This window comes from Panthera uncia, chromosome B1, assembly GCF_023721935.1.
Source record: "Panthera uncia isolate 11264 chromosome B1, Puncia_PCG_1.0, whole genome shotgun sequence".
NCBI lineage: Eukaryota > Metazoa > Chordata > Mammalia > Carnivora > Felidae > Panthera > Panthera uncia.
The window spans coordinates 88,410,026-88,429,016 of NC_064811.1; the positions used below are offsets into that span (position 1 = coordinate 88,410,026).

At 43.4% G+C, this 18,991-nt stretch overlaps 1 protein-coding gene across 1 annotated transcript in view; it reads left to right on the forward strand.

Annotated features, from left to right (window-relative positions):
- The window catches only part of HADH (hydroxyacyl-CoA dehydrogenase), a 50,221-nt gene that overhangs the window by 16,271 nt on the left and 14,959 nt on the right, over positions 1 to 18,991 (forward strand). Inside the window, exons 2-4 of the mRNA XM_049630999.1 lie at positions 8,869 to 8,997; positions 14,739 to 14,896; positions 18,638 to 18,764. Coding sequence (XP_049486956.1) covers positions 8,869 to 8,997; positions 14,739 to 14,896; positions 18,638 to 18,764 — 414 coding nt within the window. The remainder of the gene's footprint in view (positions 1 to 8,868; positions 8,998 to 14,738; positions 14,897 to 18,637; positions 18,765 to 18,991) is intronic.

Genomic DNA, 18,991 nt, shown 5'->3' on the forward strand with positions numbered 1-18,991 from the left:
TATTTTGTATTTTCTTCTTTATTATTTTGTATTCTATTACAGTATTGTAATCATTTTTATATGAATAGTTTTAGGTTGTAGAACAAATCATCTAACTTTCCATTATTTCTTAGGGGAAATACACTTTGATATACAAGTGCTGTGGATTACAAGCATGTTTTCGGAATGAATTATGCTCACAAACCAGGGTTTTACTGTACAATTATTTGGCTTCCCAGAACAACACAGCAGTCTTGTTCTGTTCTTAGCCTTCAAAGCAGAGTGTAAATGAAAGCCATGAATGAAAACCTAACTTCTTGAAGGACTCAGGATTGCATTGGGGAGGAGTAACTAGAAAGCCATAACCATGAACCACCATATCTATCATAGGAGAGAAGTGGGCCTCAGCAGCAATTAGGAATGAATCTTACAAGACTGATAGAAGTTAGATGGGAAGGAGATTTTAAGGTCAAAAAGAAGCAGCTAAAGAAACTGTGTGGGATGGCCTTAGGAGTTACGAGTTTTATAGTTTTAGACTTGTTTAGACATGTTCCTTCCTCTCCAACCACCATGAACCCGTGGAGACTTTTGCACTTTAAGAAAATGAAACAAACCTCTGTTAAGGTTGCAAGAGATGAGCTTGAAAGGGGGAAACTCTGTTGGGAGGCTTTTGCTGTGGAAACATCTGGCCCTACACTGGTTTGTTATGTGGGACTGAAAGAGGAATGTTGTTGAACTAAGTGTCAATGCTGTGTTTCAGTTTAAATGTGTGACGACGATGTCTTCTTCTTCTTCTTCTTCTTCTTCTTCTTCTTCTTCTTCTTCTTTCTGATACTTTTTTTTGGATACACCTTCTTTAATATTTCATTTTATGGTTACCATAAAGGTTAGATGAGGTCATTGCTTTTCAAACTAGGGTCTTTATGAAAGCTTATTGTGAGGATCTGAAAGTTCTATAGGAAATTTAAAAATTATGTGTTTTCCTGTCATTGATGATCTTGAATTTTAAACATCTTCTGGATGATATGAATGTTTGTTGTATCACTGATAAGATCTGATACATCAGTGCCAGTATGTACACTTGTGTTTGTAATATCATTCGTGTCAAGGGAAGACACAGTGCCTTCTCCAAGAACCTTTTGCTATAAATTGAAGAAAGAAGTGGGAGAATGGAACTATTACAGGCATTTGGTAAAGATATAACAGCTCTGGATACTGAAGAACTGAACCTTTCAGTGGTTAGCACAATACTTATATTGTAGATACTTGTGTTACATGGATCCTCACTTGGGGTCAGTAATTAGCTGTAGGAATAGTGGTAACCACATAATGTGTTTTCCTGTTCCAAATGTCAAAAATAATCATATATGCTCTTTTACTGTAGGTTTTAATCTCATAATTGTCAAGAGAATAATCTACAGAACCATAGGTGACACTTTATTAAAATGGGCATTTGATACTTGAGAATTGGTTAAATAAAATTAAATGAGATAGGCCTGATATCTGGCACATACGAAGTACTCTAAACTGTAGTTGTTACTAGGGACAGCAAACCTCTGTGGCCTCTGGTTTCTGTTTGCTGTGGACTTTTTCAAGGGATTTCTTCTCTAGGGAACTCAGGATTTTACCCTGGCACTGCTGCCTGTGGAGAAGAAAGGGAGCAACTAGCTTAAGAATGTTGGGGGTTAGCCAGGAACCAGCAGTCATCAAAGATCAGTGTGGGTGCATATGTGGCCACAGATCAATACTACAAGAGAGCCATTTCAAGGGAAGGTACTGGAACATAATCAGGAAACAAGGGTGTGGGGCTTGACCTTCAAGAAAGGAATTAAGAAGCAAGTTCTGTTTAGGGGAAATGTAGCAATACCCTGATATTCAAGAGTCCTGGGCAGAAGTAGGAGCTTGGTGGAGCCTGACTTTTCCTTGAGGAATTTGGGGAGAAGTTAGAGGAGAGGAGTCTTTCAGATAGTATGTTCTAGATAACATTTAGAACTTTCTCAGGGGCAGGGCAATAGGAAGACCTAGAAACCCTACTGATTTAGGGACAGAGATTTGCTGGGCTCTCAGTGGCTTGAGGAGATAGTTGGCAACCCAGGAGGGCTGGGATGGGGTGGGGATAGGGATCAGGGCTGACAGGTTCTTTATTTTAGAGTGATGCTTTGGTTCTTGGACTGCACATTAGAATCATCTGGGGGTGTTTTTTTTTAATGCCAGTGCCTTCAGACTAAATCACAGAATCTGCAGGTGAGAGTTGGACATTGGTTGATTTAAATGTCCCCCACCTGATTCTAATCTGCAACCAGATTTGAGCACAGACTGTAGAACATCTGAATCACTAGGAAGGCTTTGTTAAAATTCTGACCCAATCCATAGTTTCTGATTTATTGGGTTGGGAGTGGAGTCTGAGAATTTTCGTTTCGTTTCTTTTTTTTTTTTTATTTAAGTTTATTTATTTTGAGAGAGCGACCAGGGGAGGGTCAGAGCAAGAGGGAGAGAGAGGATCCCAAGCAGGCCCCACGCTGTCAGCAGTGGAGCCCAACTTGGGGCTCATACTCAAGAACCATGAGATCATGACCTGAGCTGAAACCAAGAGCCAGATGTTTAACCAACTGAGACACTCAGGCGGACTGAGAATTTGCATTTCTAACAAGTTCCCAGCTGATGTTGATGCTGCTGGCCCAGGACCCATACTTTGAGAACTCCTATTCTAGAAACACAGGCTGTTTCAGGTGTCTTTTGAGGCTTTAATGCTCACATGGAAGCTGTCATTTAACTGGATAGATGTTCTTGTTTATCAAGTCCTTTTTGCTGTGACTATGACTGTGATACGATTGAACTGAAGGCTGCTTCTGTTGTTATTATACCACTTGCTAACCCTAACCATGGGAAATACACAAGTTGCCGAACCTCTTTAAGCCCCAGTTTACCTTATCTATGAAATGGAATGGTCCTTCCAATTTCGTAAGAACTGTTCAAGTGTATTAGGACTCCAGTTTGGAGAAGAACTGACACATTATTTAATAGGAATTTTTGTGGATGTCACCAAGTCCATAATAGTTACTAAGGAAGGCATGAGGGAAAGAGAATACAAAAAAGTCAATAGCATGAAATTTTTGTAAAATGATATTTTCTTATTTTTGTATCTTGAAAGCTGGTTGTCTCAGCAAATAAGGCAGCATTCCTTGGACTCCTCTAACTAGATTACAAGAAAAGTTCTGGGGCCAGGCAGCCTTGGAATTCGACCTCTGGCTTCACAGCTTAACAGCTGAGTGATATTGCTCTCTCTAATTCCTTTTCTTCATTTGCAAAACAGGGTTGATGTCTACTTTAACAAAGTTTTTGGATTGATCAGAAATAGTCTTGGAAAATGCAGAGTATGTGCCTGGTACATAGTAAGTGCTCAGTACATTGTGGCTCTTAATTTTGCTGCATTTGTTGCTTTTTTTTCTTCCTTTTTTTAAGGGTTTGTGTTCTTTCTGATAATTGTGGATAGAGACTGTTACTTCTGTAAGCACTCCTAGCTCTCAGGGATCTCATAGGAGAAATAAGACAAGTGCATTAATAATTTAGAAAGAAATAAGCTGGCCTTTATTAAGTGGCCTGTGGCTGTGTAGCCATGCTTACGACGGTCTCAGCTTATAGAGCCAGTCTGGGGTAAGAGTCATGCAGCTCTCAGGTCTGACATGGAATGCATGGGGGCAAGAGACAGACTGCTTGATCCTGAGTCCATCTCAGTGCTGGACAGTTCAGACACATAGCAGTAGGAAAGGAATACCAATCCCATTTGGAGTAGATTAATATAGTAAAAGAACATTGGACTCATCCTGTGGAAAGCATCTAATACGTGCCAGGCAATGAGCTAGTTGTGTTTTGTTTGTTTGTTTATTTATTTACTAAGTAAGCATTGAGTGCTAACTATGGGCCATGTGCTTAGGTTTGCAAAGACAAATAGGACATGAAGTTGTCCTCAAGATGTTGCTGACCTGATGTCCCTGGAATATGTCTGCAAGAAATGACTGCAGGAAACTTGAACATCAGGTTGGGTTGCTGTCTGTGGGTAGATAGAATGAAAATATTGCTGTAACCTGAAATCACTTGAAGTGATGCTATAAAGTTCATCCGTTCTATCCGTAATAAATTGTGACCTGCACCAAAGAGCTTCTTCATAAAATGGAAAATACTTCACAGAGAATTTAATTTTCTCTTTTTTGCCTGTATTTTCTCCATTCAAACTTAGCCATATCCACTTTGGTTTTAAATAGGGATGGCCTGGGGAGCCTGGGTAGTTCAGTCGGTTGAGCATCCTACTTTGGCTCAAGTCATATCTTGCAGTTCATGGGTTTGAGCCCCGCGTGAAGCTCTGTGCTGACAGCTTACAGCCTGGAGCCTGCTTCAGATTCTGTGTCTCCCTCTCTCTCTGCCCCTACCCCCTTTGTGCTCCCTCACCATCCCTCCCTCCTTCTCTCTCTCTATCTCTCTAAAGTAAATAAACATTAAAAAAAAAATTTTAAATAGGAATGTCCTTTCTACCTGTGTCTACACCATAAGATTTCCTTCATATTTTCCTGAAGTTTTATGAATTAATCAAGAAAAGAAAAGCTGAAGTAGAAAATGTTTACAAAAACAAAAACAAACAAAACTGTCAGGAATAACTAGAGTATACAATTGTTGCCTTCTTACTAGACCAGAAATACTGGTATAGGCACTTTGGAGAGTCCAAAATCCTAGAAAATGTTCCAGTCATTTGAGTAAGAGAGAAAAAATTGAGCCTTTTTCAGACCAATGAGGCACTGTGGAGCTAAGGGAAATGTTGCAGAGCAAAAATGTGATCAGTAACACACTGGGAAAGATCTGTCTTCTTCCTCTCTGTTAGGTTTGTCCCCTCCTTGCACCTCCTGCATCTTCTGGTTGAGAGGGAAAATAAACAAATGTCTTTAACACGCTCACTTTGACGTGATCATTTGACATGTGCACTTTGCTCTCCCGGAACATTGCCTGGAGAGTCTTGATTTAATAGCTGTTTTTGGCCAGTATCTACACACACGTTGTCTCTAGTGTGCTCATTCAGGATGAGGCAAGGCAGGGACCCACCTGCTCAGTGTCTTCTTGCGGGGGTGGGGTTGTGGGAGGACAGAAGAGGGAGTGGCTGGAGGAGTTAATCAGAGGACTTAGGATAAGAGGAGGGTCAGCATACAGGCTGAAAATGCTTTTCTGGCCATGGTTTTTCCTGGTTGAATTTTAGTGTTTTTATAATGCATGTGGCTTTGGTTTACTTGAATATTTGAGGGCACTTTCCTCTCCGGGTTTGGTTCTGCTTGCAGTTTAAACAAAATAATTGATCCTTGAACAACATGGGTCTAAACTATGTAGATCCCCTTATACATGGATTTTTTACAATATTGTAAATGTATTCCCTCTTCTTTAAGATTTTCTTAACATTTTCTTTAGCTTGCTTTACTGTAAGAATATGGTATATAATACATAAAACATGCAAAAATATTTTTTTTTAATTTTTTTTTTAACATTTATTTATTTTTGAGACAGAGAGAGAGCATGAACAGGGGAGGGTCAGAGAAATAGGGAGACACAGAATCTGAAACAGGCTCCAGGCTCTGAGCTGTCAGCACAGAGCCCGATGCGGGGCTTGAACCCACGGACCGTGAGATCATGATCTGAGCCGAAGTCGGACGCTTAACCGACTGAGCCACCCAGGTGCCCCGCAAAAATATTTTTTAATTGATTGTTATTAGTAAGGCCTCTGGTCAACAGTAGGCTTAATAGTTAAGTTTTGGGGAGCCATAAGTTGTATGTGGATTTGCAATGGTGTAGGGGGTCAGCACACCTAACCCCAAGTTGTTCAGGGGTTAAGTGTATAAGGAAAGCATTGTGGCTTATCTGCTCTGTAACAAAAAATTCCCCATGACTGTCAAATCAAACATGAGTATAATAACTTTGAAAATGGGTTTCTAGAGAAAAGGTGTGAAATCACCTCTTATTTGTTCCTTCCCTGTCCCCTTCCCCCACACCTCTTCATGGTTAATCCTTTATTCTTGGCCCATTCTGGATGTCCTCCTCTTATCCAGCCTTCTGAGTTCAGATGCCTGAAAGGATTCTTCACTATGGCAGTTTTTATTTTATTTGACTTCCCATATATGGAGCCTTATATATTTAGTTTTTTCCCCCCATGTATTCTCAGTGTGATTATAAAGTCCCTGAGCAGAAGGACACTGCCCTCATTTTCTTTATCTCTCTTTCCTTCAGCTTTGGTACTATCTTGTGCCAGATGTACTTGAATTTTCTTCTCCAACTCCTTGAGGAGCAAAAAAACTTGAGCGATGCCTGCTGGAGAAAAAGGAGGGGAAGTGGACTGGGACCTAGTCATGTAGAAATCTGAGGAATCCTTTCTGTCCTAGTGAAAGGATGACCTAGGTCAGAGGTTAAGAGGGACAAAGTGAGGATCACTTGTGTCATTCCAGAGGGACTCTCAGAGGAGCTGGAACAAAAATGGGAGGTCCCTAAGCCAGCACCTCTGCTTGCCTCCACCTTGCAGGTGAGGTGTCCCATCGCTGGTCGTCACACCTCCCTCAGCTGTTGCTTCGCAGGGTTGTCTGTCTCCAACTAGTTTAATTTCATCACCAGCTGCATCTGGAATTTGAGATTTATTTTCTTAGTTTCTGTGTCATGATTCTCCACCAAATCTCCCCACTCCTCCAGCTTTGGTGATTTAGGCACAGGACCCAGCGTATAGTTATACTCATGGCTACCATTTATTACAGCAAAAGGATACAAAACAGAAACAGCAGAGGGAAAAGATGTGTGGGACAAAGTCTGGCGGAAAACAGGGGCAAGCTTCCAGAGTCCTCTCCCAGTGGAGTCGCACAGGACACACACAGTTCCTCCAGGAATAAGTTGTGACGGCACATATGGAATGTTGACCAGGGATGCTCATTGGAGACCCAAGGCCCTTGGTCTTTATTGGGGCTGTTCACATAGGCACCCTCTGCCTGGCACATACCAAAATTCCTGACCCCCAGAAAGAAAGCAGGTGTGCAGCAAAAACCACAATGCATAAGCAGTTTAGGCACAGAGAACCATTCTTCTCCGGGAAGGATGGGAACCCTCCAAATCTAAGTTGCCAGGTGCCAGCCAAGGGCATTTCTAAAGGTAACAGTCCCAGGCCTGCTGTGTTGCCTTTTCTGCACTGTGTCTAAATTTGCTTTTGCTTTTTTTGCTCTGAGTCTATTAGATGTTCAAATTTGTGTCACGTGATTTGAGGTGTTGGCAAGATGAGCCTGGGTCTGCTGTTATTTAGAGAGAAACCCTCCTCTGGACTGATGGGGGTTTTGCTTTCCGGACGTTGTTTTGCTTTGGCCATGCTGCCTGCCTGCAGCTTGTGTTTCTGCCAATAGGGCAAGTTCACCGCTTGCCTCTGTCCTTTTATCAAGGTAATTCTCGTTACCACCACTACCCAACTATGGTTGTTAGACCTTCCTGTCCTGGCAGCATTTTCTTTTCTCGGTTCCCAGGCATGCTCTGGGGCAGGGCAGTACTGATGCTGCCTGCCTACAGGTCCCACAGGCTCAGACTTGCAGCCCCTTTATGAAGCTTTCCCAGGAAGAGAATGTAGGTGCTATTGTAATTAACTTCCATTTAAAACCTGTCTTATAATTTTTATAAGTGTTCTTAGGAAATCTTGGCTCAGGGATTTGAACCTCTTTGCCTTTGAGTTTTGCTTTTCTGTTACTTTTCCTCTCTGGTTTTCAGCTTTGAATTTTTACTTGCCTAGTTTAAAAAAATCTCACATCATGATGGTAGTTTAGAACTGTTTCTTCCTGTCATCTCTGGGCAGGTTCATTTCAGCTAACCTGTCCCTCTCCTACTCACTGTTGGCCTACAGAAGTTCTAAAGCAGTGGCCCTGCAGGGGTCTTCTCAGACCCTGAGGGGCATGTCAGTTGTGCTGGTGTCCTGTATTATTTATATTTGTGTTATAGGCCATGGTCCTCTTACTTATGGCTTGAACTGAGTACAATGCCTACCTGTAATGTGACCCAATGACCTATTTTTAGCCACATTACCTGTTCCACAGTCCTTGCCAAAGCTGTTGGCAAACTATGATGAAATTGGGATTGACTCATCACTGAATATAGCTGAACGAAGCTGGCTCCAGGTGAACTTTGAGCAGCTTCACTCAAACTTCACTGACACTTTGAGCAGCAGGGCACTTGGCTAAGTGCCCTCGGGACTTAGCCAAGGTGGGATGGGGCAGGGAGGGGAATTGCCCTCCTAAGTTGGCTGACCACCAAAGACCTACTTTCATGGGAACCATGTCACTAAATAGCCCTTGGAAACTTTTTGCTACAGTTATTCAAGTCTTCCTGTTACTGAGCTAAGGACGCAGAAGAGATGAGCTAAGTGGTCAAGCTACACAGGATATGCTCCAATTTTAAGGAAAAAAGATGGTGGATGGGGAGTAAGCGCTCTGTGAGTGGGCTCTTGAGCACATGGAATACGGCTAGTGCAACTGAGGAACTGAATTTTGAACTTTAGTCCATTTCAGTTAAATACCACATGTGGCTAGTGGCTCCCTGTTGGACAGTACTGTTCAGGGAGGTGATTAGAGTGTGGCCTTCAGAGCCTTGATTCAGATCCCAGCTCTGCTGCCTACCTGTTGTGTGACAGTGCACATACTTCTTATAAGGTGGTTTTGAGAATTTGTCCATCCACATAAAGGCTTTAGAGCAGTTCCTGGCAAGAGGTATGTGTTTAGTTGATACTGGCTTATTATTACGTTTACTTGGTATTTTGAATGGAATGGTGGCAGAGTTCATATGGAATATGAAACTCTACTATTTTTATTCTTTTATGTTTTCTTTCTTTTTTTGCTCTAGGTTGCTGCAGCAACTGGCCACACGGTAATGTTGGTGGACCAGACAGAGGACATACTAGCAAAATCTAGAAAGGGGATTGAGGAAAGCCTTAGGAAAGTGGCCAAGAAGAAGTTTGCAGAAAACCCCAAGGTAATTTTTGTTTTATATGATTTCAAGACCATTCCTCTGACCATATCACATTTGGTGGCCTTTGCTTCTTTTTCGATTTGTTGTGTAAAGCTCATTTTCCCATAACTTTAGACCAGTATAAGTAACATCATCACTGTACATACTAACTGTAAGAACTGATTACAAAGCAGGAGAAGTAGATAACCATATTGTTGGGTTTTGAGGTGGGGGAGAAGGTTTCTGCAGGTAGTGAACTCATTCTGTCCATTGAGAATTTGGGCTTAAGGAACACCTGTTTTGTTATACTGATGGAAGAGAGTGAAACAGGAAGGTAATTTTTGTACTTGTAAGTTTAAAAGAAAATGATATAATAAACATTGTATTCAGATAGAAAATTTTGATTGCTTAAACAATGTCTTATGCCCTTTTGTAATGTCATTACCAGAGAGGAAAATACAGAATGTTCTCACTTCCCAGCAGCAGAGGGGGTGCAAGAACCTGAGGAACCCTAGAAGGCTGGAAACTGGTTCACTGACTCGTTTTCTTTGGACCTTCACATTTAATTAGAAATACTGTGGAAGTCACCAAGTGAATTTTTGTTTACGTTTGTCATCTTGTTAAAGTTGCTTAAGATTGGTTCCCTTGGGGCTTGGATGGAATTTCACTTTCATACACAGGCAGAGAAGAGTGCAGGTAGGGATTTTGTTCTGTTTGTCACCTCAGGTGTCCATAGTGTATGTCTAGTTGCCTTTTCAAAAAAATTGTTTATTTATTTATTTATTAAAAAAAATTTTTTTTTAAACGTTTATTCATTACTGAGAGATAGAGACAGAGCCTGAGCAGGGGAGGAGCAGAGATAAGGGAAGACACAGAATCCGAAGCAGGCTCCAGGCTCTGAGCTGTCAGCACAGAGCCCGACGAGGGGCTCGAACTCACAAACTGTGAGATCATGACCTGAGCCGAAGTCAGACGCTTAACCAACTGAGCCACCCAGGCACCCCTCAAAAATTTTTTTTAAAGTTTATTTATTTTGAGAGAGAGAGAGTGAGCATGAGCATGAGCAGGGAAGGGGCAGAGAGAGAGGGAGAGAGAAAAATCCCGATCAGGGTCCACGCTGCCAGCACAGAGCCCGACATCAGACTCATGAACTGTGAGATCATGACCTGAGGAGAAATCAAGAGTCAGATGTTCAACTAAGTGAGCCACTCCAGCGCCCCACCTTTTGAAATTCTTTATTATAAAATATGTGTCAGATAAAATTTGCCATTTTAGCTATTTTTAAGGGTAGAATTTGGTGACTTTAATTACATTCACACTATTGTGCAGCCATCACAACTCTTTACAAAACTTTCATCTTTCCAAAGAGAAACTCTATACCCATTAATAATAACTCCTCATTCCCTCCTTCTCCCATCTCCCAGTAACCACTAATTTGCTTTCTGTCTCTCTGAATTTGCCTGTTCTAGGGACCTCCGGTAAGTGGAATCATATGCTTTTTGTCCTTTTTGACTTGATTTATTTCATCTGTCTTCAAGATTCATCCAGGTTGTAGCATGTGTCTGACCTCCACTCTTTATCATGCTTGAATAATACTCCATTGTATGTCTATATACCACATATTGTTTATCCATTCCTGTCAGTGACCCTTGGGTTGTTCTCACCTTTGGACCATTGTGATGAATAATGCTGCAGTGAACATTGATATACTATCTGTTCAGGTCCTTCTTTAATTCATTCACATATGTACCAGAAGTAGAATATCTGGGTCATATGACAGTCCTGTGTTTGGCTTTTTAAGGAACCACCAAACTGTTTTCTACGGTGGCTAAACCATTTTACATTCCTACAAGCAGTGTATGAAGGTTCCAGTTTTTCCACATCCTGGCCAACACTTGCTTTTTATTTTTTTCATAATAGCCATCATGGGAGGTGTGAAGTGGTATCTCACTGTGGTTTTGGTTTGCATTTTCTTTTTCTTTTTTAAGTTTATGTATTTGAGAGAAAGAGAGAGAGAGAGCATGAGCAGTGGAGGAACAGAGGGAGAGAAAGAGAGAATCCCAAGTAAGCTCCATACTGTCAGTACGGAGCCCAGTGCAGGGCTTGAATTCATGAACCGCAAGACTATGACCCGAGCCGAGATCAGAGTCAGATGCTTAACTGACTCAGATACCCAGATGCCCCGCTTTGCATTTTCTTAATATGTAGTCGCCTTTTAAAAATCAGAGGGGCAGGAGTGGAGATAATTTCTACTTTCTCCCTGAAGAAATCCAAGCAATAAGTGTCACAGGCAGATTAACAACTGTCATCTGTCCCCCAAATTCTTTTTTTTTTTTTAAGTTTATTTATCTATTTTGAGAGAGAGAGAGAGAGTGAGCAGGGGAGGGGCAGAGAGAGAGGGAGAGAGAGAATCCAAAGCAGACTCTGCGCTGTCAGTGTGGAGCCCAGTGAGGGGCTGGAACTCACTAACCATGAGATCATGACTGGAGCTGAAACCAAGAGTCAGATGCTTAACTGACGGAGCCACCCAGGCACCCCTGTCCCCCATATTCTTAATGATAGGGGAACCTGAGATAGGGCATATTGTGATGAGGGTGATGAGGGTCCAGATGGGGCCAGGGGCGGGGGGGTGTTGCTAAGAGCCCTGGAAGTTGGAGTCAAGGACAGAGTGAGTCTGAACCCAGGTCATCTGCATTCTTCATTTGTTTATTCTGTATACATCTGCTGCTTGTCTCCTTTGAGCAGAGGCTCTGGGCCCTGCTTGAAGGATTAAAAAAAAAAAAAAAAAAGTGGGTGGTGTGCTCCAGATGCACAGCTCCAGATGAGTGACTCCTTGGGAGTCTGGTGTCTTGGTGTTTCTCATCTGTGCCTGGGATGTGCTTGGAGGAGGGACGAGTCAGCTTCAGCTTGCCTCGTTGACACACTGCATGCACCTTGCTCTGCACAGACCAGCACATCAGCCACTTGCTACAGACGGCTGTGGAGAGCTCAACATGGGGCTGGTCCAAGTCGAGTCACATGCTGCATGTGAAGACAGACACCAGATTTCAAAGACTTAATAGGAAGGACGAATGTAAAATGTCACACTGCTTTTTTTTTTTTTTTTTTTTAAGTTTATGTATTTTGAGAGAGAGAGCAGGGGAGGGGCAGAGAGAGAGGCAGACAGAGAGAATCCCAAGCAAGCTCCGCACCAGCAGCGTAGAGCCCAATGTGGAGCCATCAAGCGATGGCTTGATGGCGGGGCTCAAACTCATGAACCGTGAGATCATGACCTGAGCTGAAATCAAGAGTCAGACACTTAACCAACTGAGCCACCCAGGCGCCCCAAACATCTCATTGCTTTTTATATTGATTACATGTTCAAATGATAGTATCTTAGATGGATTGGCTTAGATAAAACTAATTTTACCTGTTCAGTTTTTAAAATGCAGCCAATAGAAAATTTAAAATCACTTTTTATCTCACAGTATATTTCTGTGGAAAAGCTCTGATAGTTGTTTTGTTCCATGATGGTTTTGGATGGCTTTGCTGATTATGACCGCGTTGCTGAATGTGTTCCCAGGCTGACAATGCCCCATGGACAAATTACATCCTGAAATAAAATGGCACTTGTTAGAGGTGCTGTCTTCTTCCTTTTTTTTTTTTTTTTTTTTTTTACAAAGGATTTCTCTCTCTGTATTATTTCTCAGGTATGCATGAGTCTACATTTAGCTCAGGAAATTTCTCAATTAAAAATGTCATGGGGGAGACAAAAACAATATAAGCAGACCATTTAAAACTAAGAGATAAAACAGCCAAATGAAATGTGCAAGCTTTGACTACATCTTGAGAGACAACTGGGGAAGTTCGAGAATCGAGAATGTACTATTTTCCAACTGTTTCAATGAGACTATGCTATGTAAACAAATGTTCTTATTTTTGGAAGATGCGTGTGTACTTATTCTGGTGAAGTGACATGATGTTAGCAATTTACTTTCTAAAGATTTAGCAAGAAAACAAGGGTGTGTAAAGAAAGATAAAACAAATGAGCAAATGTGGCAAAATTTTAACAATTATTAAATCTAGGTTGATCTACATTACAGTTGCTACTATTACACTAGTCTTTCAACATTTTTACATTTGATAGTTTCCAAATAAAAAGCTCCCAGAGCTCGCTCATTCATGTGGTCTTTTCTTTGTCCCCCATCTCCACCAGTAGAAATCCATCCATCCTATAAAGGATATGTCCACACCCAACTTTACCCACAATACTTTCCTAGATTCTTTAACTCCTGTGCCTACACATGACTTCTGACTAGATTATGAGCCTCTAGAAAGCAGGTACTATGTTTTATTCATTTTCTCATTTTTTTGTCCTCTCACAGATCTAGCAATTTGATGGAAATCACATCATCTATCACAATCCAAGCTTTATGTGGGCCAGAGGTCTCAAGTGCTGACTAGTCTACTAGCTATATCACAATCCCTGGGGCATCTTTTTCTAAAAAACAGTTTTCCAGGTACCACCTCAGACCTACTGAATCTGAATCTCTGGAGATGGGCCTAGGAGTCTATGTTTTGTTCTGCTCTTGGGGAGTGGAGAGAGGCCGATACTAATTACTGAATATATTTAGAGGTGCTGTCTTCTGCCCTGAGGTATGTCTGTGGAAATCTGGAGTCACAGATGAGACAAAGGTGGGACTGCAAGCTTTCTGCAAGCGGAGGCTGTGTCTGGCATGTTTTTGCAACACCAGTTGCTGGTTTGTGATGGGCAATTATTACTTGAAGAAGGATTGCTAAGTTTGGCTTTCTTACCCTCTCTTGCCCTCGCTCAGCTCTTCTCTGCCTTCTCTTAAAAAAAATTTTTTTTTAATGTTTATTTAATTTTGAGAGAGATGCACACGGAGTGCCAGCAGGAGAAGGACAGAGAGAGAGGGAGACACAGAATCTGAAGCAGGCTCCAGGCTCTGAGCCATCAGCACAGAGCCTGATGGGGAGCTTGAACTCACAAACCGTGAGATCATGACCTGAGCCAAAGTCAGACACTTAATCGACTGAGCCACCCAGGTGCCCTGTCTGCCTTCTCCTAGAGATGAATAGTCAGGGGCACCTGGGTGGCTCAGTCGGTTAAGCGTCTGACTTCGGCTCAGGTCATGATCTCACGGTTCGTGAGTTGACCCCTGCATTGGGTGATCACGAGCCCCACTTCTCGCTGTGTCTCTTTCTCTCTCTCTCTCTGCCCCTCCTGGGATATTCTGTCTCTCTGCCCCTCTTTCACTTGTGCCTTTCTCTCTTCAGGGTGGGAAAAAAAAAAAAAAAAGAATAGTCAGCATCACCTCTCAGACTAATGAATGTCGCTGAGCTAAGCTCTTACTCTTTTCCAGGCTCCCTGGAAGCCTGTTCCTGGAACAGTGCATGGCAGTCTGCTCACTTACTGAACAGATAGAGAGCAGGCCGATGCAGGTGCTGCAGGTGGACCATTTAGTAACTGGAGCAGAGCTGACAAAGAGTGTGAAGGATTATGACCTGTACACGACAGTGATAGCTGACCAGCAGCTGGGACGTTCCCAAGCTGACTCTTGCCCTGGTGTCTAGAAGCATACTGAGATGCCATCGTCCCTAAACGGAAAAGTAGGGAGTTTTATTTCTTAGGATTCAGGACACATTCCAGTTGCCTCTGGGGCGTGTTTGCCTGTCCTCGCCCTCCTCTCTCCTGCCTCAGCAAATCACAGCATTTTCTGGTGAGTCTGGTGAATACTCTCTTCTCCTTTCTTCCACTGTGTCAGGCGGGTGATGAATTTGTGGAGAAGACCCTGAACAGCATATCAACCAGCACGGATGCAGCATCTGTGGTCCACAGCACAGACCTGGTGGTGGAGGCCATCGTGGAAAACCTGAAGGTGAAGAACGAGCTCTTCAAGAGGCTGGACAAGTTTGCCTCTGAGTATGTGACCCTTGGGCATTCTTGTTAGTTTAAGGGTTCCCTTCTCTGGCTTGGGCTTTTCTCCCAGGAGGGAGTCTTTTGACACCAAGCCCACTTCTCTTTTTAATATCACATAGCTGTTTCCAGAAGACCTGACACCGTTTCCCCTGTTCTCTATCCTCTCTGTCTGCTTCCCAAGGCTTGAGCTGCCTCCATCTGATCCTTGTCCCAAAATGAGGGTGGAATTTCCCACAGGAAAGTGGAGGGTCCATTCAGAGACAGTCTTCTGCCTGGGCCCTCCCAGGCCAGAGGACGAAGAGCTTGGGCATGTCCTCAGATGTCTGCTGAGGAAACTCACAGTAGTTTCGTGACAAAATTACTTTTTTTGAGGACAACCTTCAGAATGGTGTAGTGTTTTGTTTTGTTTTTTAATGTTTATTTTTGAGGGAGACAACATGAACAGGGGAGGAGCAGAGAGATAGGGAGACACAGAATCAGAAGCAGGCTCCAGGCTCTGAGCTGGCAGCACAGAGCCCGACGTGGGGCTCAAACCCACAAACTGCGAGATCATGACCTGAGCCGAAGTCGGACGCTTAACCGACTGAGCCACCGAGGTGCCCCAGAATGGTGTAGTTGAAGGGAATGCCTCTCTGTCTACACAAAGTTCCCTGGGCTCTCCTGTTGTGAGCTTTATCTGGATTAAGTCAAAACACTTGGGAGCATTACGGGAGCATTGAGTTCTTCCCAGGCTTCCTGGCAAAGGGTGGGAGAGGCGAGTCATCCCCACGTAGGTGAGGCATACGGGCGCCTGGGGCTCAGAACTGGCGGTCTGAACGAGTGTCAGCAAGCTTTTGCGCGTGTGCAGCTCTCGTTCTCAGAATTTGGGACCTTCAGTTGTATTTGACTTTCGGCTTTTGGCAGTTGTGACACCTGGCTGATTTATTCACACTCTCCTTGGGGCTTGCTTAGCCACACTTCACCTTTCCTGGTTAGAACTGAAAGTCAGAATAAGATTATATGACAAAAGCAATTCTTAGGCTGCCAGCGAGCAGCAGTTACAGAGAAACGCTGGCATCCCAGCCTGCTGGAACGTGAGCCCTCTTAACTGTATGGCCTGGTATCCGGAGAAGCCCTGCTTTTGACAAAGAGGAGACACCTGTCTTTCTGTCACCTTTGTGTCACTCTGCTGATCAGTGTGCTCTTTCTCTTCACATTGACATTTAGGGTCTGCAAAAACAGAAAATTCTTTGGTCCAGGTATTGTCTCCCAAGTGAGCAGGGAGCCCTCTAAGATAGTAAACCACCTCCCACCCCAGGAAAGGTGTAGTCTAGAAGTTCGGCCTTTATTGAAATGATGGTCATTCTTTCGTGACAGTGACGGGTCTGACTGCCCTCTCGTGTCAGTGTGAGTAATGGAAGGACTGTTAGGGGAAAGGTAGGTGGCCTGGGGCCGTGTCTCTCACCTCCGCGCCCCCCCCCCCCCCCCGCCTTTCCTCTCTGACCTTGGACGGTCATGAAGTCTTTCTGGCCCTCAGTTTTTATCATCTGTAATTGGAATGGGGGGTTAGGGGTAAATAGTTCCCAAGACCTTCCCAGTTCTAACCCTCTTAAGACTAGTTTCCCTAGTAATCTGCAAAATAGGGGTCATGGTACCTATTGCACAGGGTTGTTGAGCATATTAATTAATTGGACTCACATTTCCTGAGTGCCTGCTGTGTGTCAGGCACTGTACCAGGCTCTTTCACTTAGGTTGATGTAAAACAGATGTGGCATGCGACAGGGCACACCCGAGTAGGCACGCCATGGATGTGACTCTGCTTCTGGACACCAGCTGTCCTTCTCTACACTCTTGTTTTCATTTTAGACCACCTTTATTGAATACCTCCTAAGTTTTGTTTTTGTTTTTTAGGCAGCTTGATTGAGATATACTTTCCTGTTAAGTTTTAGTTAATCCTGTAGCAGGAGTTTAGAATATGTTCTAGCATCAGGGTTCCAGGTGGAAGCCCTGATGCAGCCTGGAAAAGAACATCACTTCCCTAACTGCAGTACAAAAAGTACCGATGAAAAGTTTGGCCAGAGCCCACGGTCGGTCCCAGCTGAGTCCTGTCTTTCCACTTCCAACAAAGTATGAACTCTCCAGTCCACCTCAGCACCCCCCACCCCCTCTTGCGTTCTCCATACTAAGGCTTGGAGGCGTTGCTAATGATCATCATGTTTGCTACTGATTTTCTGTTAAGTACATTTAAGAGAAAAGTAGTTTTTTGGGTACCTGAGTGTTAGGGAAAAACCAAAGACTGTCCAAGAGTCAAGTGTTTCAGGGAAAATGGTGAGGGTGTACTTTTTTGTGGAAGATAAGGCAACCCTGTATGTTTAATCTGTCCACACACAGTATTTGTGTGGAAGGAGGACAGTGTGAGAGCTGATAGGAGCAGAGCTGGCCCAGTCCTACTGGGAGAGGTGTGTGAGGAAGAGGTGTCTTCCCCTTCTGGTCAAATACATGCTGGGAGAGCCTTGGATGGGAGACACTCGGGATTGGGCTCCTTTAATGAAATGTGCCCTCCAGTATGCCTTCATTTCTCCCTTTTGCAGACAAGTTGCCCTTCAAGTCGTGCTATAAACAGGCTCCGCGTTATGAGGATAACAGCCCCTGCTAGCACAGCCTTGGATTGCGGTGGCCCTGCTGCTGTGGTTCCTGGTGTGCAGCCTAACAGTGCTGCAGTGCAGCCACACTCATGTTTCTTCTCCTGTCCCCTCCTCTCCCATTCACCTCTGATTTCAAGCAGATTTAGTTTTCCTTTTGGGTAGGCTACACTGCCCACCCCACCCCCCGCACCCCCACCCCAGTCTGGTCAGTAAGGGACCCCTCTCCTTCATGCACTGACCAGGCCATTATGGTTCTAAATAGTATTAGGCGGTTTTACGTATGTTTACCCACAAGGTGGTGCTGTAGGAAAGCCTAGAAGTCTTTGTTTGAAGATTTGTCTGGAATACCTTTGGCACCCCACTTTACTGTGGTCTTTAAAAACTGAATTTGGTTTAAATAAATATGGATTCTTAAAAATTAATATTATACAACACACAAAAAAGATGGTACTGCTGTTTGAGGAGATTTTATAAGCACAATACTTAGAACTATGTTTACAATGTACATGTTTCCTTCCTTCCCCAGACCTACCCGTGTAACTTTAAAACATTTTTTGGACCATGTTGGTTTTCTTCTGTTTGCATTTTAATTCCCTTTAAGTGGAAAATTAAAGCTTTTAACGAGGGGAAAAAATCTTAGTTAATGTTTCTCATCTGTTTCATCTGATGTTTCTCATTGAGGATTCAGGTGTTTCTTTACAATTTTTTTGTTTATTTTGAGAGTCTGTGATGCATCCTTTCTTTCATTAGTCTGTGCTCATTTAGGTTTCATTTTGTGACTGAGGTTAAGTAGTAGCCTCCTTTTTTCCTGCATATCATGAAAATTAACTAGTGAAAGTAGAGAAATGTTTCTCCCTAAAATTAATGAAAGATTGGTAAAGACTAGATATACCTTTGGAACAGGTAGCTTTTAAATTACCTAATTTAAAATTTCAGAATTTGAATGAAACTGGTCACTTGATTTCAGCTTCCTGGATAAAGATCTCCCTGACTTCCTCCAGGGATCAGGACGATAGATCGGGACAGCAGGCAGTTGCCTTGTGCAGTCGCACCCAGAGCAGTCCTCTTTGTTTCCAGAGATGGGACTCATTCCGACACTCCGCCATCTTTCTCTCCACAGACACACAATCTTTGCCAGCAACACTTCCTCTCTGCACATCACAGACATAGCCAATGCCACCACAAGACAGGACCGATTCGCCGGGCTCCATTTCTTCAACCCAGTGCCCATGATGAAGCTTGTGGAGGTCAGTGGGCTCACGCGTGTCTGCTGGCTCTGCCGGCTCTCCCAGCCCTGCTCTCTGCCTCATACCCTGGCTGCTACCGGGGATTGCTCTGGGTGGATATGAATGGGAGGGCGGAAGATGGTCTTTGTGCTTGAGTTTCTCTGGCCGCAGTCTGTCCTTCCAGAGCCAGAAGAGGAAAGAGCACCTAATATCTAGGAAGGCTGTTGTGCTTTGTTCCTTTGCAGCCC